The sequence below is a fragment of the Microcaecilia unicolor genome, chromosome 10, assembly GCF_901765095.1.
Source record: "Microcaecilia unicolor chromosome 10, aMicUni1.1, whole genome shotgun sequence".
NCBI lineage: Eukaryota > Metazoa > Chordata > Amphibia > Gymnophiona > Siphonopidae > Microcaecilia > Microcaecilia unicolor.
In genome coordinates this window covers 216,934,809-216,960,223 of record NC_044040.1, presented here as the reverse complement: position 1 = coordinate 216,960,223, position 25,415 = coordinate 216,934,809, and the positions used below count along the sequence as shown (strand labels likewise).

The 25,415-nt window shown below is 43.3% G+C and overlaps 1 protein-coding gene across 1 annotated transcript in view; it reads left to right on the top strand.

The window, feature by feature from the left end:
- The window catches only part of DIS3L2 (DIS3 like 3'-5' exoribonuclease 2), a 226,787-nt gene that overhangs the window by 114,289 nt on the left and 87,083 nt on the right, over positions 1 to 25,415 (top strand). The window contains 4 exon segments of the mRNA XM_030216582.1: positions 16,373 to 16,485; positions 23,089 to 23,196; positions 24,563 to 24,616; positions 24,618 to 24,797. Coding sequence (XP_030072442.1) covers positions 16,373 to 16,485; positions 23,089 to 23,196; positions 24,563 to 24,616; positions 24,618 to 24,797 — 455 coding nt within the window.

The following is a 25,415-nucleotide window of genomic DNA, read 5'->3' as shown; positions in this document are numbered from 1 at the left end:
AGCAGTGATATCGGTTTCTCTTCCCCACAGAGGGAAGTGGAGACATTTCAGTGTCACTGGTCTAGTGCCGAGGCAGAGGCTGGTAAACCCATGGTGCATCATATCACTTCGCTGTGTAGCAGGAGGTTACAATCTGCAGTTCTCAAAGACCCAAGGCAGATAAACCACAGAGGTTCACTTTTTTTTTTTTTTTTTGCTTCAACGCATATAGATATGTGGACATTGAAAGCCATAGCTGGCACATACAAGACTGTGCTGTGTCTTATTTTTATCATGTTCCTTCGTTCCATAGTGTTACTTTAAGAACAAGTTGGGCTCATTTTTTTAGCAAATTTGTGTAGATATGTGTTGCTGTGTTTAAACGTACTTTCATTGATCTGAATTGCAGAGCATTGGCTGCTGTATCATTCCTGGTGAAGAGAAGGATCTTTTATGTTTCAACGGTTTTTATTGATGATAATAAACATTGTGAACATAATCAATAAATTCAAACACTTCGTAAACATAAGAACAGGTCACAGTTGCATACATACATCGTAACTGCATCATCAATATTTTCTAACATCATTTTCTCCCCACCCCCGTTTAACATCGTCACAGTGGTCTTCTTACTTCATGGTGTCTAGTCTTTCCCAATGTCTATTACAGGACTGTACCCATCTACAACATGGAGTGCTTATCTCCTACACGCCCCATTTGCTAGGGCATTCCAAGTTTATTTAGCACAGCACTTCGAGCTTTGTGGGAGATATTTTGCAGATACTTAATCCATATATTGATAAACTCCTTTCTTTTCTTTGGATTACCGTAAACCGCTCTAGCCTCCCAAAGCATTAATTCATGCAACCTATTTCTCCAATACCAAAAGGAGGGTGGATCTTCTTTCATCCAGTGTCCAAGTATGCATTTTTTCCCCACTGCATATGCCTTGCATAAAAATAGCTCCATATTTCTGTGTGATATCCCATACGCATCCCTTTTGTTCAACAACACTCCTCTCCAAGAGGGGAGTAATCTTTGCCCTAAGATATGTTCAAGATATTTCTGTATCGCTCTCCAAAATAGTTTTATTCTAGCACATCATCAAAATGCATGCAAAAAGGTATTACTTTCTCTATTACACTTTGAGCATTGAGCTTCGCCTATCCATCCTGCACTTGCTGCTTGTTTTTGTGTTATGCATCCCCTATGTATTACCCTATATTGACTCTCCTGTAACTCTGCCCCACCTGCTTGTTTGGTATATCTTTTATCAGTTAGAGAAGGATCTTTTAAAAATGAATGATATCAATTTTTTCACCAACAAAAAATAGGGGGCGGGGCAGGGTGGTCCTGTTTGGTTTTGGTGCTGGAGCTCAGGGTCTTGTTCTTGCATCCCATCAGTATGCTGTAATCAGAAATTGTACAAGCCCAATGGCAGGTGCACACGTTTGCTGAGATTTTCCTCCCCGGTGCTTGTGGCCATGGCTCTTGCAGTATCTCCGTCATCTTCAGCCCTGGTTTTCGGTGTGACAGCATACAGTGCGAAGCGTTGGCCAGTGGGCCAGCTCACAAAATTATTTCTAGCATAAATTGCTATCAGTGTTTCTGGGAACGAGGAAAGCATTTTTCTGGTGCAATTAGAAGGGACCAGGGCGCCAGTAACTGGCTTTTTGGATAAGGAGGTAATTCTATCACACTCACATTCACTGATGAAGTGCTGAGAGTTTACAGTGTTTAAAAAAGTTTTATTTATATAACTCTGTTCTTTTTAGCCTTTCTGCAATGGCACTTTCCTCCAATAGTCTGGAAGTGATTTGAACATTTTTAGTGAAATACATCTCAGAAAAGATGTCCCAGCTCAGGTTTCCAAAATCACGGACCATTCTATACTGGGCAAACTCACTCAAGGTGATTTTAAAAAAAATAGATACAGGGTTGGAAGGCAGGGAGAGGAGAGACATGCCAATACTAACCATCTGCTGGGTCCAAAGGATTCCAGGCTGGCGACCCGGCTTGACCCAGCTTTTTTACTCTCAGTGTATGAATATCTGTGCATCTGCCTCCCATGATTGATTGGCCAGAGTTAAATGGTTCCTATTCGTCCAAGCAGAGATGTATGGATTTGAATGGCACATGCACATAGCACTGGCTTAAGTGTTTTATACATGTGGATGTTGTACACTAAAGCCGAGTGGCACTGTTGTTTGAAGTGTGTTTGGCGCGAGAACCATTATAACCGTCAACACTCAGAAATCTGAACCCTAAATAGCGTGACGTCCTAGTTGGGACTGAACAGCAGGCTGAGTGAGCTGTGTTCTTTCACAATATCTTTTTTTTTCACATTTGAAGCTGAGCTGGAAATGAGTCTGGCACGGGTAATAAAGTACAGATTGATGATGGATAGTTAGGAATTGAAAACAGTTCAGAAATGACCTCAAAAGCAACTCGACCGTGTTCAGAAAAACAAAAGGACATTGAAGTTAATGTGGTGGTTTCTGTTCCTCGAGTCCAGTCACCACCTTCTCTTTTGTGCTCCTTAATGTATTTGCCAATAATGAAAATACACATTTTCTATATGAAAAACTCATGCAAAATTTGGAGAAAACTTGCTCTAGATCACAACTTTCATAAGTGCCCTCCAACTTGCACACTGCAGTTAGTCCTACATTGTGCTAAACTTTGCTTAAAAATGAAGAATTTCTCTGAAATTAAAGCAGGTTGTCTCCTGTCAGAGCGCAGTTTTGTTGCACCCATTAGGGAGTCAGAAATTGATCCATGAGTTTCATAGTTGTATGTTTTGATAGAAAGGATTTAAAGTTCCATCTCACTTTCTCAATGGTAGTAACTGTATATGAGGTACCGAGACGCGGTAGATAACTTTACACGCTGGAGTTAGAGATTGAAAAGTGTGACGTAGCCACAGATTGCCAGATGGACAGCATATAGGACCCTGTTCTCAGGAGGGTTTTAAGAAAATGGACCTGCAGAGCTGTGTTCTAGTGAATATATTCGTTTTCTAAATTTCCCTTGATGTGGAAGCTGAGATTGTAAATGGTGATAGAGTCGGCTGAGCTTGACGAGCACAATTACTTATTAATGTGCCTTGTCCATTCAGTAGATAGAAAGCTCAGGTTTACTTAACCATCCTGCCTATTTGAGTAAGGTAGTGTTTAATAGAAAAATACCCTTACACAGGCAGGAGAGCAGGGTGGATTAAAAAACCCCCAAACAAACCCTAAAAAAAAAATCAAAGAAATGCTACTATTGGAGATTCTACATGGAATGTTGCTACTATTGGAGATTCTATTGGAGATTCTACTTGGAATGTTGCTACTATTGGAGATTCTACATGGAATGTTGCTATTCCACTAGCAACATTCCATGTAGAAGGCTGCGCAGGCTTCTGTTTCTGTGAGTCTGACGTCCTGCGCAGCCACATTGGTGATCTGCAAGGGCCGACAAACTAAGAAACCATCTGTCATCATAAAAGTTTTAGAAATATACCCCTCCTGCCACCCAAAACCCCCCACCCGCTCCCTCGTTAGGGAACCCAGAACCCCAGATCATGCAATAAGGAAAAATAAACATACAAACAAACCACCCCCATCTCCAACAAAGTGGAAAATATAGATCCAAGAAGCCTTTACTGTCATAAAAAGGAAGATCTCAGATACCCCCAGACCCCATCCAAATCTCATCCACCCCCCTCCCACAGCACCCAAGGTCCCAATTGGTTTAACAAAAGACTATGTTCTAGAGGGGACAGAACTTTAATATAAGGGTCCCAGGGGAGAAAGAAGCAGTGAGTGCGTTTAGGGCAGTTCATAGCATCCCTAGCCTCCAAGAGTGCCAACTGATGTAAATGATTTCTGCAACTCGGTAACGGAGTTCAAACATGCGTGGGATATGCATAGAGGAATCCTGTGCAGAAGGAATGGATCCTCAGAAGCTTAGCTGAAATTGGGTGGCGGAGCAGTTGGGGGGGAAGAGGGGGTGGTGGTTGGGAGATGAGGATAGGGGAGGGCAGACTTATACGGTCTGTAACAGAGCCGGTGATGGGAGGCGGGACTGGTGGTTGGGAGGCGGGAAATACTGCTGGGCAGACTTATATGGTCTGTGCCCTGAAAAGGACAGGTACAAATTCAAGGTAAGGTATACACATATGAGTTTGTCATGAGCAGACTGGATGGACCATGCAGGTCTTTTTCTGCCGTCATCTACTATGTTACTATGTTACTATGTTCTCCAAAAGGAAGGAGGATCTGGTGAAACCCAGACCTGCCTAATAAATTTAAGCCCAACAAGCCTCACTTTCCAGAAAAGGAGTAAGCTCCCTCTCTCTACTAGCACCCCAGAGCCCAACAGTCCCAAAAGCCACACAGATGGCCGCTGCGGGGCCGGCATAGACAGAGTGAATACAGCACTGCACCATTGCAGCCCAGAGAGAATGGAATAAGGAACCCTCCCCAGCTTTCCATTTCATGCGAAGAGCCGAAGGCACCACTTCCGCATGGAACAGTTGCAGTTGGGAGAGAGAAGCCCTATGCAAGATTCTATGATGGCTTTCCTGCAAAATAGTAGTAGCAACCACTTGGGGAGCACTATGCAATGCAGAAAGAACATCTCAATCTTGCAGTAAAATACCCAGGTCTTGCTCCCATCTGCCCTGAACCACACCCAGGTCCTTAACTGCTAGGTTACCCCCTAGCACCTTGACCAGCGACCTCCACACTTCCCATAACAGTCTAAGAGGCATACTCCGACTCCAAGATTTAGGCAACAGGGAAGAAGGCACCTGCCGTAAAGAGTTAAGAAGATAATATGGTGGAAAAAAGGCAGTCTTGTAGGAATATGGAATGTAATCCTGACCTCCATACAGCCAATCATACAGGTGATGGATCAGACCAGCTTGATTATAGTGCTGCAAATCAGGAAGCCCAAGCTCCCCCCCCCGCCCTCCAATTACCCCAAAACCACTGAAAACGGAACTTAGCCTTTTTACCAGCCCACAGAATTGGGAAACCAAACGGGAAAGACACTCACAAGCACCCACAGAGGAAGTGTCTGCAGAACATAAAGCCATTTGGGAAACACGTTCATGCGAAACAGATTGGTCCACCTTATCAGATAGAGGAACAGGTACTGCCACCCCCCCCCCCCCCCCCCCACTGGTCTCACTTTAGGGATATCATGGCATTGAATGTGTGTATCTATATATCTTGTTTTAAAATTTGTTTTATGTAAGGTGCTCTAGGGTCTTAAGTGATCATGGCAGGGTATCGAGAGCACGCCAAATGTACCTGCATCCATAATTACCTAAGTTTGGATCAGACTGAGTCCCCTCCAGTGGAACATTGTAAGTTCTAAATTGATCACTGAAAGAACATATTGGCGAGAGACAAACAACATAGACTCGTTCTGTGGGTAGCCTATAAGGTGCTTCTGAGTTAGTTTTTCACGGATTACGCAGGACCATATACTAACAGGCAACGTTAAACTCTCTCATCGCCTAGCAAAAGGCCTTAGGTACAAATTAAAAATCAGGGGAGATAAGAGTGAAACTGCCCATAGCATATTTTTTGATTCAGAGCAAATCAAGTCCCATCTCTGAAACCAACTGCCTCCAGGCCATGAGGTTACTAGGCAGGACTCTCAAAATAACAAAGATTAGGTTCTACCCTAGTGCAGTTCCCAGATACTTCTGGGTTAATCAGATTGTCCCAAATATACAAAAATGAAGGACCAAAAGCAGTTTGTGAAGGAACTTGCGTGCTCTTGACACTTAGAACATGTGGATGTTGGCAGAACCCTTCTAACAAGGCTGACATAAGACCTATGAATGATTTTGCATTACATCTCACTGAGCCATTTGTTTCTTTTGTGGTTAACTCAGAAATAGTAGTTCTGGCCATCGTTAGAAGTATAGGACTGTCCAGGAACATTCTAGACAGCTTTAATGAGATTTGCATTTGGAAACGGAAGGACTGTGTTCCAGTGGACTGAGCTGGCAAATTCTGGAATGACTGAGAAAAATGTAGTTTGAAACCCAGATAAAACCAGCCAAGGAATTGAAGTGGAAGTGATTGTTGAAGTTATTTGATAGAGTAGGCTCGCGGTGCTTCTCTTGGTGAGCTTGCGCCCTCAAGCTCTCTTTATAGATGAATAAAGTTGCTTGAACAGAAAATAATATCCTGAAGAGATGAAAAGAAAACTTGGCCCTTCCATTCCCAGAACAGTATATCAGGGTACACCCAGATTGGTTCTAATTCAGTTGGAAAGTTGATGGGTGCCACTTCCTCCCATCCTTAAGCCTTCTTTTCCTGACAGACTTTATCTTGTGAACAGGATCAGAAATAGTTACGGTAGAAAAGCCAGAAATGTTCCCTTTCCCTCCCTTCTAGTCCTAGTGGCTAGTCTTGCATTTCAACAAGAGCTTGTAGGAACACAAATTGTCTTCTGCTGTTGATTTATTTGCAGACTGGGAGCTGGTTTGTTTTTATGAAATGTAAAACGCGAGCTGTTCCTTGTTTTTAATCCTGTGCATTAATGAGATGTTGGAAAGAGCAGAAATTAATTATTCTATCCTTGTATGTCATGCATGAATTGGTGGTAGAGCTTTCTGGGCAGCAAACGTCTGTGTGATTCTCAGCCGTGCTCGGAAGCTATAAGTTTGGTTTCTCATTTTCATTCCATTTATTGCTGCATTTGCTTTTATAGTCTGTCATTTACCCAAACATTGAAATAGTTGAAAACTGCAATAGACAGTCGCAAACCAATCAAATATATTTGTTTAGAGCCTAATCTGCTTAATAAGTTGAAATGGATAATAGCAACGAATGAATTTCTATAGTGATTTCCATGGAAATTGGGTAAGAGGACACTTGACATCCCCGAAGGGGCTCACTGGTTTGGATTTGTTGAGCAACATGTACTTGGACTGCGTGAAGGAAAAGGAGCCCTACTGCCAGTGGATAAACTGAGACTCAGGGAGAAGTGACTTTGTTGATCATATGATTTCTCCTGGAATAACCAGATGGAGAATGATCACGCACTTAAAATCTGAAAGGCAGAAATGGAGGGAATACAGAACTTAGCATTAGTTTGTACAGTATATAGAGTGTAAAGGGTACAACCAAAGCACTTTCTAAGTTTCTGCCTGTGACAGCGGAGGAGGGTCAGAAGGAGTTACTGTGGGAATCAAACCCTGTTCCCCAGGTTCTCAGCCTGCTGCACTAACCATTAGTCTACTCCTCCACTCTTACTATGTATCAAAGTTTGAACGTTGAAAAAAATGTGGATAATAAATCTAAATCCTGTTCAGCCTAATGGTTAGAGCAGCAGACTGAGAGCCAAGGAAGCCCAGTTCAAAAACCCTAAGTCCTGCCACTGTGGCTCCTTGTTACTTTGGGCAGTCACTTTACCCTCCAGGTGCCTCTGGTACAAACCTAGGGCTGATTCCCATGGGGAAAATGGAACTGAATGGGCTTCCTCTCATTTGCCATGCAGGAATCGCTAGCATGGCTTTGTAAAAGAAACCCTTAGCCTGTGAACCCCCTCCAGGGACAGGAAAACATCTTCTGAAAAAATGGTGTGAGCCAAATCCAAAATGCCTTCCCCCTCTTTTTGGTTTTATATTTAAATGATATAAGTTTCTGCTCCTCAAGTAGATCCAGTGCTTAGATCTCTGCTATATTCTTATTAGTATTTGCTGACGTAGCTAGAATAACATGAGATTTAATAAATATTTTACTGCTATGAGCTATCATTTTCTTTATTTAGAATGAAATATGGACATATTGGAGTGAGTTATGTAACTGTGCACGTTAGTAAAAACTACACATATTCCTTCACCGTAAATTATTCCAGGAGAGCCACCCGTTTACAGTTCTCTGCTAAAAATCAAGAGAAGCCCCTTTCCCACTCCACCCTCAGGAACTTTACATATATAAAACCCCATTTTGCATACTGGTGCCCTTACGGAACGCTAGCATAACATAACGAGCTGACAGAGGTGCAGGGCCACCCAGTATTCTCTACGAAGCCCTTCCAAAACAACTGAATATTTGGATACCACTCCATTCACGTCCACACATACACACGTGATTACATGAGCCGTGCTTTGTGTGCTTTCCCCACTTAGGGGACTGTCTGTCTGGGGTCAAAATAAATCTCTGAAAAATTAGCAGAAGAGGACCAAATTTGGCATGTTGTGGGGGACAAGAAATCAAGGAAAGACACATTGAGTTAAAAATGGCCTAGATCAGATTGGAGTTTCAGAAAAAGTCCTCCAAATTGGCCTAATTTATTTCTATGGGAGAGGCTTTCCCAATGCCTGCTGAAGCCTAGCCCCCTCCTTACAGAATACTTCTTTGAAACTGCATTCTCCCCCCCCCCCCCCCTCAGTCCTAGTTACAGACACAGATACACCTACATGCACATACAAACACATTTGAATAAATAGGCATATGCAGATGTGCACACACACACACACACACACACATATACACACACTTGTTTAAAAGGGTTGGAAATAATTTCATGCGATATGTCGTGTGCTTGTTCTCTGCTTTCCTCCCAGCTGCTCCACATCTGTACTGCTGAGATGTCTCTTAGTGAAGATGTGTATTTCATTTTCTGTGTTGTAAATTCAGTTGTGAAACCTAGTGACTGAACCAGGTAACGAAGTAACTTTTTAAATGGTTTCTATGTACTGTGGCACTTATAGGCCCATTCTACATAAAACTTCAAGATTAGAATTGAAACACCCAGGTCAGGATGCCTCTGAGTTGGTACAGAACCTGATGGGGAAGATTTTAATCTAGACTTGTATTTCCTTTGCTAGTTGGGAAATACCTGTCCAAGCCACAGCACCTCTGCGTCCTGCTAATTTCCACCTGTAAATAGTGCCTTGCTGAAATATACACATATATTCAGTTTACACATGTGGAAAAGCTTTTAAAATAGAGGCCCCTAGTGTCTGAACTGTGTAGTTCACTTCTGGACATTCAGAACCACTTAACTGGTAGCTCAGAGGTGGAATACAGAGAATATAATCCCAAACCATACTCAAGATAGAAAGTTAACCATTCTACAAATCCCTTAAGATTTATCATCATTCATTAACAGCATTAACTAATCAGTCCTCACTTCCAGTTGATTAATGCCTCTCTAATCAGATAAATTATACAGAAATGCTGTTTTAAACAACAGCTTTCAGACAGGCATGTTTTCAAAGCTTTGTGATACCGACCACAGGAAGCCTGTTTTACCAATTCCAAGGACAAAGAATTCCACAATTTTGGCCCCATTTCCACTACAAAGCTTTTCTTATACTTTTGCAATGAGAATTGATAATTGATGGCGATGTTACTGTCACAGTCCCAGGCTTTAAACAAACAGTCACGAACTGTGGAACAACGTGAGCCCTTCGCCTACTGTCGTCGAGCGGCAGCAGGAGGCAAAACCCTCCAAGCAGGCCTGGACAGGATTCAGGATGCAGTTGGCTTGGCTGGAATCGGATTCAGGAACGGACTTGGCTTGGCTGGAACCAAATGCTAGAACGGACTTGGCTTGACTGGAACAGGATTCAGGATACTGGAACAAGCTTGACAGAAATGGGATTCAGGATACTCAAGCAGGATTCAGGATTTTCAAACAAGCTTGGCAGGAACAGGTTTCAGGATGCTCAAGCAGGATTCAGGATTTTCAGACAAGCTTGGCAGGAACAGGATTCAGGATACTGAAGCAGGATTCAGGATTTTCAAACAAGCTTGGCAGGAACAGAAGCTGAAAGCAAACAGGGCAGAGACAAGCAGGAAGGGGACTGGAGCTGAAGACAAACAGGGCAGACACAAGCAGGATACAAAGCTGACCCACACACAGACAAACAACAGAACTAAGGCTGAAGCTAAGGTAGAGGGGACTAGAACAAGCAAGGCAGATGGCAGGACACAACGCTGACCCACACAGACAAACAACAGAACTATGGCTGAAGGCTGAACCCAGCACACAAACAGACCGAAAAGAACAGAAGCAGAAGTGCACATAGGCACCCTAAACAAGGAATCGAGACAGAAGTGCCCACAGGCACACAGGCTATGAACAAAGCAACAAGAAATCAAGGCAGAAGTGCCCACAGGCACACAGATAATAAACAAGGCAGAAGTGCTTCACTGCACACGGACTAACCTGGAGACCTTTGGCATTGCAATGGCACTGAATGAAAGTGCACCACTTATAAACAGGACAGAGGCAGGAAATACACACTGAACACCAAAGTGAGGCTTGAACCACACAGGAAAGAAAGTAGCCAGCACAGCAGCTGACCATCGGGACAAAAGGTGAGTCAGAGAGGGATCACAACCACAGTCGTGACAGTTACTTTTAGGTTAAGCTATTCCATTTTTAACCATTCCAATGTATGTAAACATCTGCGTAGCCAGGTTATGTACATAAGTGGCCAGAATACTGGTTTACTAAGGACATGACTCCTGAGTGTGCTTGGAGCAGAGTATGGGTAGACTGTTTCAAACAGGCACAACGTCTGTGCCTTTAAGTACGATTCTTCAGACTACGTGCTGGTATTTTATAAATGAACTTTAAGAAAATGGGCACTTTCCTGACCTATTAAACTAGGTAGATTGAAAACAAATAAAAAAAAACTTACCCTCGTAGCCCCTCATTCTATAACAAGTCGCCTAATCTTAGGTGCCAGTTGCGTGTGTCATAGACCCTTTACACGGATAAGTGCCAGGTGCATTGCCCACTGGTGTTCTGTAACTTCAGTACGCAAAAACACAAAGGGACGGAGCATGGACCACAATGTCCATGTCTCCCACTTACCTGCATAACTTACAGAATACTATAAGTCACGTAAGTGCCGCATTTAGGTGTGTGACTGACTTACCCACGTATTCTATAACAGAATACAACATGTGACGGTGCCTAAATATAAAATTACTCCCATATTGTAGATAAGTAGGTCCTATATGTTTTCCAAGTGCCCCTCTTTTCTGCATCTACACAGAAAACTTTGCAATCGTTTAAACATTTAGTCTGACCTTTGAAAATACATTAGGATATAATGGGTTCTTTGCTTTGTTAATTCATAATTTGTGTTCAAAGTGGCCTCCTTCAACCTTCACAAAGTCTTCAACGCCACTGAGCTGTTGGCTCAATGAATTCTGGGGTTTCGTTAAGAGCTCAATGCACTGGAGCTCCATCGTGTTGAGAAATAAAGTACTCAGAAATGTTCCTAGAGAAACGATAATCCTGTCAGTTTGATTTTCAGCTGAGTTTATGAAAATAGATAATCCAAGTCAAGAAATTATCATTTTGTACCAACAGCACCACAAAGATTTTACACTTTAAGTTGAGAAAATCAGTTTTAAATGGATCTGCCTTGTACAGTTGGAGTAAAAAGCTTCTCCTGGTGTTCCCAGTGCTTTTCAGTGTTAATCCTTGGTGTTTGTTTAATTTGCTACTGGTTCTGGCAAATACAGTTACTTGATATTGCAAGAATAATAAATGTCCTTCTTGGGTTGTCTGGGTTGCAGTGAGTGCTGTTTCTTTAGCAGCCCTTGGCTGAATTGTGCTGCGTCTGCAGTTTTGTGGAGTACTTGCAGATTAAAGGACTCCTGTATTTCCTGGTGCTAAATAAACACACAAAGAAAGAGAGAATCCCGTAGGCCATCTTTGTCAGAGTAAGGTGAGCTCGTGAAGGAGGAACTAGGAAACAAGAGTTTATATTGATTTCTTGCAGGTGTTGACTGGAAGGTGTTCTAAATAGATTTTAAGAAAAGGATTAACTAACACAATTGATAATAACAGATATAAACGTATGGGGAGGGGGCTCAAAGCTATTGGATTTCCAAGGCAGAAGTACGAGTCCTTCAGGTGAATAAAACACAAGTTTGCTTTCATAAAAGGGATTTGTGATGGAGGCTGCTCAGGACTCCCATGTGTACTTTTAACTCTCCACTTTCCAGCCCCTTCCTCTGATAGCCACAGGCGTCCTTCATGTTCTTCTGTTGGCATTTAGCCCGCAGTAATATTTTCTATTCCTACAATCTTCATTTCAACCTTTTTAAATGAACAGTTTAGTCCCAGCGTTGCCAGTTCACATTATGTAAAAATATGTAAGAAAATATTTACTTGGGTTTTCCCATAAAGGTTCAGAAGCAACGGAGGTCTTGGGCTGGTGGAAATCCTGAGTGAAATTAAACTAGATTATAGATGTTTTTCTTGGCTCCCTTCATATTTTATTATCCCATGTCATGAGACCTTTTCTCAGTTTGTTGATTATTTTTCTTACATTTTTAAACCCTGAAGAAAAAGTTCATGTCTATAACAGTTCTCATATTGCATTATGCTTTTGATTGTTAAGACCAGTTGACCTTTACTTGTTGCTAGCTGCCAACTGGGTCAGTAGGCTCTCATGCCTGCCTCAAAAGTAGAGTTTCTGTTTCTAAAGTGCTGGTTTTCAAATGACCAACTGCAGAGTTTCACACATGGTGTCTCTTTTTCAGCAGAGCACTCTTTAGAGCACCCCGTGTGACCTGCTGCCTGAGATCGAGTTTTAATCTATTTTAACTCTTATCATTTACACACTGTTATGTTAAAACACCAATAGAGTTCACAATGGTTAGTGATTTTATATTGATTAGTTGTTTGCATATTTGGTATATCCTTTCTGTTATGCTCTGCTTCTTTTTTTAGTGCTTTGTTGTTTTTAATTTGTTATACTTTTTATTATTTGCAACTGCATTTTTATTGCATGTTTTATAGTTTTCTGCATGTCTCCTTGCATGCATTTCGATATATTTATAATTTTTTTTTTTTTTAAACCTTTTTTAATTTTCATTCTGTCTGTATGTAGTGTGTTGTAAAACCCCTGATGCAACCTATTTGGCAAAACGTGGTCACATCGGGTCTGTTCTAATAACGATTTTCCTAGACTCCTGGTCTGCTCTGGTTTCTGTTCCTTGTTTTTTTTTTTTTGCTGAGGACTTGAAGATCCTCTCTTGGTGTTGTGTTATTTGGATTATTGTAATACATTATATTGTGGTCTAACCCAAACATCGTTGCAGTCTCTTCAGATGTCCCAGAATGAAGCTGCTCACGTGATAGGGGGGTTCCTAGATCAAGTCACATTCTTACAAGAATTTAACTGTCTGCTCTTTGCTCTGTGTGTTCAGTTTAAAATACTGGTTTTGGTTTTTAAAGCCATGAATAATGATGCACCACTAAGTACTGCATCATGTATGGAAACACAGGCATTGAGATCTTGGGGTAAATGTTTGCGTGATGTTCACTCTTTTCACTAAGTTCATTTAAAAGACGACAGGTCATGTACGTTTTTCCTTACAAGTTCCACTCTCTGGAATCTTTGTTCTCTTTTAGGAAACGGTTAAAAGCTTATATGTTTTAGCATGCTTTTGAATGATACCCTGTTTCCCCAAAAGTAAGACATCCCCTGAAAATAAGACCTAGTAGAGGTTTTCCTGAATTGGTAGATATAAGGCCTCCCCCGAAAGTAAGACCTAGCAAATTTTGTTTGAAAGCAGGGCTGCCGAGAGCCGGACAAGGCTGCCCCCGGGCCCCCCCCCCCCAACCGAGGCCACCGGGTCCCCCTCCACCCACCCTCCGTCGCTCCCGGAACTAACCTTAAATGCCTCCTTTCACCTTCGCAGCAAGCAGCAGCAGGGCAGATCTCTCCTTCCTTCCGTGCCCCGCCCTTGCGGACGTTACGTCAGGCGAGGGCGGGACACGGAAGGAAGGAGTGGCCTGCCCTGCTGCTGCTTGCTGCGAAGGTGAAAGGAGGCATTTAAGGTTAGTTCCAGGAGCGACGGAGGGCGGGCGGGCCAACCCCCGATCCAATCCCGATGTTTCCCCGAAAAATAAGACAGCCCATGAAAATAAGACCTAGCGCATTTTTGGGGGCAAAAATTAATATAAGACAGTGTCTTATTTTCGGGGAAACATGGTAGTATTAGTTTCTTTTTATTTTAATTAGTCTTTTTGACTAATTGTGGTTGAAATGTAATAATTTGATTTTATGTATATTTGATTGTAACCCACTTAAGAGATTTGAAAAAGTTTTTGCTCCCCCTCCCGATTTCTGCCTAATGTCACACTGAATGGTTTCTGATCTATAAGCAAAATGTAATATTAGACAAAAGAAACCGGAACAAACACTTAAGTTTTTACATTATTAAATCATTTATTATAGCATGTGGTATATTGATACATTTTTATAAGAAGCATGCAGAATGTGTTTTGGTAAAAAACTGATACAGTCCATGACTAGGCAGATGTCATGTTGCTGTTTCTGTGTTTCTATCTGGATGTCCAATTAGCCGGACCCATTATCTGCCCAACAGTACAGTACCTTCCCAGCCAATCCTTGCCGTCTGCGCAGTCTGCTGCAGGAAATGATGTGAATGGGAGCTGGGACGCAGCACAGAAAAGCCCGGCCCTTTCCTTTTCCTCCCAACTCATACGCAGCAGAAAAAAGCTTGCGGGGACACAGCAGAGGAAAAACCTTGCTCTTTAAGCTTGTGGGAGAGAAAAAAGCCTTGCACTTTTAGCTTGCTTGGACACGGCAGAGAAATTAGCCTTGCACTTTCAGCTTTCAGGGACGCTGCAGAGAAAAACCTTGCTCTTTAAGCTTGCAGGGACGTGGCAGAGAAAAAAGCCTTACTCTTTAAGCTTGCAGGGACGTGGCAGAGGAAAAACCTTGGTCTTTAAGCTTGCAGGGACGTGGCAGAGGAAAAACCTTGTTCTTTAAGCTTGCGAGGACATGGCAGAGGAAAAAGCCTTGCGCTTTCAGCTTTCAGGGATGCTGCAGAGAAAAACCTTGTTCTTTAAGCTTGCGAGGACATGGCAGAGGAAAAAGCCTTGCGCTTTCAGCTTGTGGGGACGCTGCAGAGAAAAACCTTGCTCTTTAAGCTTGCAGGGACGTGGCAGAGAAAAAAACCTTACTCTTTAAGCTTGCAGGGACGTGGCAGAGGAAAAACCTTGCTCTTTAAGCTTGCAGGGACGTGGCAGAGGAAAAACCTTGGTCTTTAAGCTTGCAGGGACATGGCAGAGGAAAAACCTTGTTCTTTAAGCTTGCGAGGACATGGCAGAGGAAAAAGCCTTGCGCTTTCAGCTTGTGGGGACGCTGCAGAGAAAAACCTTGCTCTTTAAGCTTGCAGGGACGTGGCAGAGGAAAAAGCTTGCTTGGTCGTAACAGAGAAAATTGCCTTGCACTTAAAAAATGGCAACAAAGCAAAATAAAAGCCCGTTTTATCATTAAAGACCAAATTGATATCGTGGAGAAATTAAGAAAGGGAGTGTCAGGGGAAAATGCTATTGTAAACTACATCTCAGTTTTTTAAAAAGAGGAAGGGAGTTGTTCCAGAAAAACCATGAAAAGATCGCCTATTGAAAAGGTAGATAAAGCTCTCTATCTTTGGTTCCTGCAAAAAAGATCCTTGGGCCACCCGATTTCTGGGCTTCTATTTGCCAAAAAGACAATGTTTTTCAATAAGTAGCAAATACAGTACTATACTGTAGTTTATAATTTTTTTTCTTCCAGTTTATTGTTGAAATAAAACTAATGTTCAACATGCTACGTTGTGATTTTGTTTTCTTGATAAAAATTAGGTATGTCTAGTTATCCAGATATATGATTATCTGGACCACTCCCTGTAGAGGATTGTCTGGATTATCGGCGTTGTACTGTAGTTATAAGCACAGCATCTGCTACACATATGCATAAAATTGGCTCTTATATGCAAGGGCGTGAAATACAAGACGCTACACGCGTCAACCTTTTCTCACATGAGCACACAGCTTTGGAATACACTGCTGCGCAACTTAAGAACGATTTACGAACAAGCTTCCTTCCGCAAATTATTGAAGACCCATCTGTTGGAAACAATTTACGGAAAGAGCCAAAACACATAGAGTCCACACTCACTGTTCATCAATGCATCATACATCCACTTCTGACCCTCATCCCCCGTAATTCCACATCACTCATACACTTACTCACAGAAATATGTACACCATATGTCTTTGTGTCTTAATACTGCCCTTTAAGCTTCCCATTGTCTCCTTCCAATGTTTCTATGTTGATGACCCATTGTGAAATACCTAACGATACTTCGAAGGTCTCTCATAACTTGTACAATGTAACCTATAACCAAGTTGTAACAAATGTATTTCCATTATTCATATCTTATTGTAAGCCACACTGAGCCCGCAAAGAGGTGGGAAAATGTGGGATACAAATGCAATAAATAAATAAATTTATTGTCTTTGTTCTAAGTACGATTATGCAGACTAACGTTGTATATTTGTAGATCGTTCTTCTGCACTAATACACCATTGCTTTTCCTTCCAGGAAACTTTGAAGTAGGGGTTCACATAGCAGACGTGAGCTATTTCCTCCAGGAAGGAACAGAGCTGGACAAAGTGGCCAGTCAACGAGCCACTAGTGTCTACCTTGTACAGAAGGTAAGAGGCCGTTTCTGCCTTTTCCTAGCATTGCAGCTGAGCTTGTTTTCTGAAGGGGATGACACCGTGCTGTGTGAGGTTCTGTATTCTAGGAGCAGTTCATCCAAATAGAAGGATTCTTATTCTGAGTGGAGTGGTGTGGTAGCCGTGTTAGTCACTTTTAAAGGTAATCAATGGAAATCAACAAAATAAACATGGACTTGGGAAAAATCCACAATTCCAGGAATAACCATGTATAGAATTTTGTACGTTTGGGAAGCTCGCCAGGTGCCCTTGGCCTGGATTGGCCCGCTGTCGTGGACGGGATGCTGGGCTCGATGGACCCTTGGTCCTTTTCCCAATGTGGCATTACTTATGTACTATGGAAAGAAGTAAGATGATACCTTTTTTATTGGACATAACTTAATACATTTCTTCATTAGCTTTCGAAGGTTGCCCTTCGTCAGATCGGAAATAAGCAAATGTGGTAGATGACAGTATATATAAGTAAACTATAGGTGTTATTAGGGACTGGTTTCCTCATAATTCTATACATATAAATATAGAAACACAGTTACAAAAATGTAAGCATAAGAGTATCCTTTCTGGAGGAAAACGTCTCGAGAAGCACCTCTCCTGTATTTATAGCAGGATGAGGGCTAGGACTTCATCATCATCGGCGGCTAAAAACCTCCTTATTTTTAATATTTTTCCAATTTCTAAATGAATACATAGCACTGCCGTACAGTCATAGAAGATTACTTAACTTAGGCAGGCGAACAGCCTTCTTCAACCAAGACCGTGATCAGACCGTGGTCAACAGGTCCCGTTTCGCATTAGCTGCTTCAGAACCAACAGTCTTCAATAAATCAATTCACCGGTCTTCAATGCTGTCCATTCAGTTTGCCCACGGTTGCTCCACTGAGGCAGTGCATGCTCATTCTCTTTAACATAGTAACATAGTAGATGACGGCAGAAAAAGACCTGCACGGTCCATCCAGTCTGCCCAACAAGATAACTCATATGTGCTACTTTTTGTGTATACCCTACTTTGATTTGTACCTGTGCTCTTCAGGGCACAGACCGTACAAGTCTGCCCAGCACTATCCCGCCTCCCAACCAGCAGCCCCGCCTCCCAACCACCGGCTCTGGCACAGACCCTATAAGTCTGCCCAGCAATATCCTCGCCTCCCAACCACCGGCTCTGGCACAGACCGTACAAGTCTGCCCAGCACTATCCCCGCCTCCCAACCACCGGCTCTGGCACAGACCGTATACAGTGGTGGAAATAAGTATTTGATCCCTTGCTGATTTTGTAAGTTTGCCCACTGACAAAGACATGAGCAGCCCATAATTGAAGGGTAGGTTATTGGTAACAGTGAGAGATAGCACATCACAAATTAAATCCGGAAAATCACATTGTGGAAAGTATATGAATTTATTTGCATTCTGCAGAGGGAAATAAGTATTTGATCCCCCACCAACCAGTAAGAGATCTGGCCCCTACAGACCAGGTAGATGCTCCAAATCAACTCGTTACCTGCATGACAGACAGCTGTCGGCAATGGTCACCTGTATGAAAGACACCTGTCCACAGACTCAGTGAATCAGTCAGACTCTAACCTCTACAAAATGGCCAAGAGCAAGGAGCTGTCTAAGGATGTCAGGGACAAGATCATACACCTGCACAAGGCTGGAATGGGCTACAAAACCATCAGTAAGACGCTGGGCGAGAAGGAGACAACTGTTGTGCCCTAGTAAGAAATGGAAGAAGTACAAAATGACTGTCAATCGACAAAGATCTGGGGCTCCACGCAAAATCTCACCTCGTGGGGTATCCTTGATCATGAGGAAGGTTAGAAATCAGCCTACAACTACAAGGGGGGAACTTGTCAATGATCTCAAGGCAGCTGGGACCACTGTCACCACGAAAACCATTGGTAACACATTACGACATAACGGATTGCAATCCTGCAGTGCCCGGCAAGGTCCCCCTGCTCCGGAAGGCACATGTGACGGCCCGTCTGAAGTTTGCCAGTGAACACCTGGATGATGCCGAGAGTGATTGGGAGAAGGTGCTGTGGTCAGATGAGACAAAAATTGAGCTCTTTGGCATGAACTCAACTCGCCGTGTTTGGAGGAAGAGAATGCTGCCTATGACCCAAAGAACACCGTCCCCACTGTCAAGCATGGAGGTGGAAATGTTATGTTTTGGGGGTGTTCTCTGCTAAGGGCACAGGACTACTTCACCGCATCAATGGGAGAATGGATGGGGCCATGTACCGTACAATTCTGAGTGACAACCTCCTTCCCTCCGCCAGGGCCTTAAAAATGGGTCGTGGCTGGGTCTTCCAGCACGACAATGACCCAAAACATACAGCCAAGGCAACAAAGGAGTGGCTCAGGAAGAAGCACATTAGGGTCATAGAGTGGCCTAGCCAGTCACCAGACCTTAATCCCATTGAAAACTTATGGAGGGAGCTGAAGCTGCGAGTTGCCAAGCGACAGCCCAGAACTCTTAATGATTTAGAGATGATCTGCAAAGAGGAGTGGACCAAAATTCCTCCTGACATGTGTGCAAACCTCATCATCAACTACAGAAGACGTCTGACCGCTGTGCTTGCCAACAAGGGTTTTGCCACCAAGTATTAGGTCTTGTTTGCCAGAGGGATTAAATACTTATTTCCCTCTGCAGAATGCAAATAAATTCATATACTTTCCACAATGTGATTTTCCGGATTTAATTTGTGATGTGCTATCTCTCACTGTTACTAATAACCTACCCTTCAATTATGGGCTGCTCATGTCTTTGTCAGTGGGCAAACTTACAAAATCAGCAAGGGATCAAATACTTATTTCCACCACTGTAAGTCTGCCCAGCACTATCCTCGCCTCCCAACCACCAGCCACGCCTCCCAACCACCGGCTCTGGCACAGACCGTATAAGTCTGCCCAGCACTATCCTCGCCTCCCAACCACCAGCCATGCCTCCCAACCACCGGCTCTGGCACAGACCGTACAAGTCTGCCCAGCACTATCCCCGCCTCCCAACCTCCAGTCCCGCCTCCCACCACTGGCTCTGGCACAGACTGTATAAGTCTGCCCAGCACTATCCCTGCCTCCCAACTACTAGTCCCGTCTCCCACCACCGGCTCTGGCATAGACCGTATAAGTCTGCCCAGCACTATCCCCGCCTCCCAACCACCATCCCCGCCTCCCAACCACCGGCTCTGGCACAGACCGTACAAGTCTGCCAGCACTATCCCGCCTCCCAACCACCAGCCCCGCCTCCCGATCTTGACTAAGCTCCTGAGGATCCATTCCTTCGGCACAGGATTCCTTTATGCTTTGCTGTGTTTTTTTTGTCAGTTGCCACTTCACTCACTGCTACCTAGTCTCTTTTATTTTTTTTCCCCTGGGTTTTTAGCCCCACATACAAAAACAGAGTGTCTCTGATCTTTACTAGGTGGTGACAGCTGCATGTGAGAAGGGCAGCACATACTCAGACCGCTCTCTCTTTGAGAGCTGTTCTGTCCTGGTGACAAGCACTGGTGTTACCCGCTTGACACAGTCCTGCTTTTTGATGAAAAAAGTACTGTTCATACAAAGAGAGTAGAAGGCTCCAGAAAACAACCCTAAAGCCAAGAGCACTGAGAATTGGCTGGCAGGATTGGGGAGACGCCTCCAGCACCATCACTAGCATGTCAGTGCGGCTGTAAATCCATGCATATGGCAGTCTGTAGGAGTAATCCAAAAGCCTGTCTAGCTCAGGGAACCACTTCTTACATGAATCAGTGAATGTCAGTACTACGTGTAGCTCAGACGGGTGCAGGCCGAGATAAGCTATTTCCCCAAACTCGGAAGCCACCAGTGTTGTTTTAGTTGTGAAAAGTACATCATATACCGATAGACTACGTGAGGATTGAGGTAGCGCTATAGAAATGCTAAATAGTAGTAGTAGTAGGATTGGCTTGCTCCCTCGGGAGCCTAACAGTACTGAGTGATAAATTTAGAGCAAGTTATGCCAACATGCCCAAAACAATGAGATCTGGCCTTGTTTGCATTTCGTAATGACAGACTTTCTTTTATATGAACTACAGCCTCAGCTGTTAATGAAGAAAACTGGCTGCTAATTACTTGCTGACCTGAACAAGGGAGCAGGTCACAAAGGATAGACCCCCCGGTTCCCATGACTTTCAGAGGGGGAAGAGAGAAGACAATTCTTGGAGCAGGTTGACCCTAAGAACACAATGCAAGTTAATTAAGTTACTGAAAAGATAACACATTTTTATTTCTGAATGCTATCTGGTATCATACATAATAACATTTGTTTCCTGCTCAGCAATAAACGTGCTCCGAGCAGTGTACATAAGTCAATATCAGAAGTATAATAAAAATCCACATTATACCAGAAATGAAAATTCATAAAGATCACATAAAATAAAGGAAAAATTAAATATCATAAAATAAGACAAATGTAAAACAGGCTATATATAACATGATGTGAGAGTAAACATAGCAAATAAATGTCAACAGTAATATCCTGACCAGAAGAGAGAGTAATCAAATGCTAATCCATCAGAACAGCATGATTTAACCAGTCTCTTAGTTAATAAGACCCCCCCTGCCTTTTGGATAGGTTTTTTTTTTGTTGTTACATTTGTACCCTGCGCTTTCCCACTCATGGCAGGCTCAATGCGGCTTACATGGGGCAATGGAGGGTTAAGTGACTTGCCCAGAGTCACAAGGAGCTGCCTGTGCCTGAAGTGGGAATCGAACTCAGTTCCCCAGGACCAAAGTCCACCACCCGAACCACTAGGCCACTCCTCCACTGTTGCTACTATTTCAGATTCTACATGGAATGTTGCTATTCTACTAGCAACATTCCATGTAGAAGTCGGCCCTTGCAGATCACCAATGTGGCCGCGCAGGCTTCTGCTTCTGTGAGTCTGACATCAGACTCACAGAAACAGAAGCCAGCGCAGCCTTCTACATGGAATGCTGCTAGTGGAATAGCAACATTCCATGTAGAATCTCCAATAGTAGCAACATTCCATGTAGAATCTCCAATAGTAGCAACATTCCATGTAGAATCTCCAATAGTATCTATTTATTTTTGTTACATTTGTACCCTGCGCTTTCCCACTCATGGCAGGCTCAGTGCGGCTTACATGGGGCAATGGAGGGTAAGTGACTTGCTCAGAGTCACAAGGAGCTGCCTGTGCCGGGAATCGAACTCAGTTCCTCAGGACCAAAGTCCACCACCTAACCACTTAAGTAAACTGTTCCTAAGGCTTGGACCAACATAAGACATTACCATGTTAGGGGTAGACGGTTGCCTCATATTCTTTAGAGCCTGCGAACACAGTAAGAATTTATAAGATGATCTTGATATCCTTCAAGGAAAAAGAAAACCAATGTGACTTTCTTCGTCCCTTGTTGGTTATAATATTGCTGCAGGAGATGATTTCAACAGTTAACCTTCATGCCAATTAAAATGATCTAAAATGTTTTCATCTGAGGAGGCGCAGGCTGCTTTTCAGAATCGGAACAATTCAGAAACTCCTAAGCTATTTAAAGTTGTCAGACCAGAAGAGACATCTCACCTCACAAGCCATTTTGCCTGTGGAGTAATTTGCTGTGTAAAACGGAGCTTCCCAAACCTGTCCCAGGACTTCACAGCCAGTCAATTTGAAGGATATTCACCATGTGCAGACGTTGGAGACCTGCTGTAGTCAAATGTGGAGGAGTGGCCAAGTGGTTAGGGTGGTGGACTTTGGTCCTGGGGAACTGAGTTCGATTCCCACTTCAGGCACAGGTAGCTCCTTGTTACTCTGGGCAAGTCACTTAACCCTCCATTGCCCCAGGTAAGCCGCATTGAGCCTGCCATGAATGGGAAAGCGCAGGGTACAATGTAACAAAAATAAAATAGATACTATTGGAGATTCTACATGGAATGTTGCTACTATTGGAGATTCTACATTGAATGTTGCTACTATTGGAGATTCTACATTCCATGTAGAATCTCCAATAGTAGCAACAGTGGAGGAGTGGCCTAGTGGTTAGGGTGGTGGACTTTGGTCCTGGGGAACTGAGGAACTGAGTTTGATTCCACTTCAGGCCACAGGCAGCTCCTTGTGACTCTGGGCAAGTCACTTAACCCTCCATTGCCCCATGTAAGCCGCATTGAGCCTGCCATAAGTGGGAAAACGCGGGGTACAAATGTAACAATAAAAATCTGGCTTGTGCATATTTATTGGTGATGTCCTGTAAGCCAAACTGGCTGTGAGGTCTCCAGGACAGGTTTGAAAAGCCCTGATACAGATTTAATTGCATATTTATAAACCACTTTTTGAGAAGAGGCAGACCAGGCAACTCTCAGTAAATATATTAATACTATGAGAGCACATTCTTTCTGCATGTTAACAAAATATGTAGAATTAAAAGTGTGTACTATAAAAGGGAAATATCAGTCAGATAGCTTTGGTTGGGAATTGTGTCTTCCTTGCCATGTACTCATGGATACTTCACTTATAGTGCGATGAGTGTGTCTTATAAAGCCAGCCTTGGTTTGGAGAAGGGGACTGGGAGTGCAGCTCTGATGCTCTGTTTTTTTGTTCACAGGTGGTCCCCATGCTTCCCCGTCTGTTGTGTGAAGAGCTGTGTAGTCTGAATCCAATGACTGACAGGTTGACCTTTTCTGTCATTTGGAAGATAACTCCTGCAGGCAAGGTTGTTCTGCTTCTCTTTTATCCTTCTTATTCCTTGCTCTTTGCATCATATCGTCTTTCTTTCTTTCTTTTCCTTCTCTTCGTTTTTTTCCACTTTCACTTCATTACTGTCATTTGTTACAACTGCTGGGAAAGGAGTGGCCTAATGGGTTCAATTCCCACTGCAGCTGCTTGTGACCCTGGGCAAGTCACTTAACCCTCCACTGCCCCAGGTGCAAAACTTTAAATTGTGAACTATGTGTAATATGTGACCCACTTTGGTTGTACCAGAGAAAGGCGTTATATCGAGAATCGAATAAAACATTTCTCTGGGAACTGTGTTGTCAAACCAGTTTTCCGGTTGCAAATGATGGGGAATCCTACATAGACATTTGGTTAAGTCAGGATAGCCTATTGGTTAGAACAGAACAGAGGAAACCAAGGTTCAAGTCCCATCGACGCTGGATGCAGGTGCCCTGTGCAAGACATTCTCTTCTCATATTACATGCCAAACCGGGAGAAAAAAAGCTCTGAACCTGGCATAAGAATCAATTGGGCAGAAGATTTTGCTCCTGTGTTTAGTGCTATTCCTTGATGCCTAAGAAAAAAAGTCCCCGGAACTGGGAAAATCCACTGCTTATTTCTAGGCAAAGCAGCATACAATCTGTGTTTACACTTCTGGGACCTTGCCAGGTGTGTGAAGTGAGGGATGCCCTGGCTGACTGCACCTGAACCGTAGGATTCAGAGTGGCTTCCCACTTGATTTCTGTATTTTCTTGGGAAAGTAGCATAACAAATAAGTAAATAATATTGGGGTCTGTGGGTGAAGCTGGCCACCAGTTCGCAGCCAACCGGTTGAGCACATAAAGTTAGGACGCAAAAAGACAGTGCTAACTTATCTACTGGACAGGGCCCAGTTAACCTCCATGCAACTGTGCTGACCCAGAGCCCACCGGGCTGACTATCTGACTGACCTTCAGCTCAAAGCTCTACTGAAAGAGCCTAGTTAGCCTGTAAGATTCTCAGGTGCCTTTGGTGTGTCCTAGTAAAATAAGGGAAAAATCTTCAGATGGTTGTGACCTGGAGGCTCCTGGTGCCAGGAACATAGCGCTGCTTCCAGCTGGGCCAGAAATGAAAGGAGAAAGCAAAAAGTGCTGTGTTAGAACCAACATTGTTGGTTTCCACTGTGGTGTCTTAAATTTTGTGCTGCTTTTCACATTTGTATAATTTCAACAGTGATGCATGATTGTGTTTCAGAGTTTCCACCGTGTTATCTTGTGAAAATACAAATATACTCCACGTTCAGGTTCCAGAAAGCAGTGAACTGAGAAATTGCAGGACAGAGGTGTTTCTACTAGTTTTAATAATACGAATCTCCTGTATTGCAGATCCTGGATGAGTGGTTTGGCCGTAGCATTATCTGCTCTTGTGTGAAGCTGAGGTTATGATCATGCCCCAAGTATGATTGATCACCCGGACAGACAGTTCAGGCAAGAGGAGCTGCCACCCATATCTTCCCAGCACGCTCTTGATGAAATTCGCCAGGCCATACTCAATCTTCATTGTATAGCACGCTCCCTGCGCAAGCAGCGCTTTGATGGAGGTGCTCTGCGTTTAGACCAGGTATGTACCTACGCGTTCGTATTCCGTTTTCAGAATTTTCTAATGTGCTGCCTTTAATGTTGCAAACTGGAATGCTGAGAAAGTAAGAATGACAGATTTGGTTTATCTGTTTCTAGCACCATCCTGCTTTAGTGTAAGGAATCTAAGTGGAAATGCGTGATCAGTGAAGAAAGAAGAGATTTTCTATTTGGTTGGAGAAAAAATCTTTGCTGTTATTTTTTTCTAGACCTACCCAAAGCTTGTTCAGATCCCTGTCCAGTCCCAGGAACAACCAAATAGCCTTGCCTGTGTTTCCCTAGGAGGCCAGTACGTTTTGTGTAGCCTTTATGTCTTAGGGTCGTGGGAATCTTGTGCATTTGAAATGGCCCATTAAAGACCGTGTCTGCCATGGAAGATCAGGTGTAATGGGGGGATAACTCGTGTGAGGTAAAGAGCAGATGCAGAGTGAAGGCACTTGTGAGTAGGAGAAACTTAACTGTATGCAAAAGTGGATTTAGAGCTAATAATAGGATCAGAGACAAATGTGTACAAAATTGTTACAACATTGGAGGATAAGAAGTCAAACAGCTCTGACGTTCAGTGGAGACCTTTGAGGAGGAGGCAGCGTTGTAAGAAGGA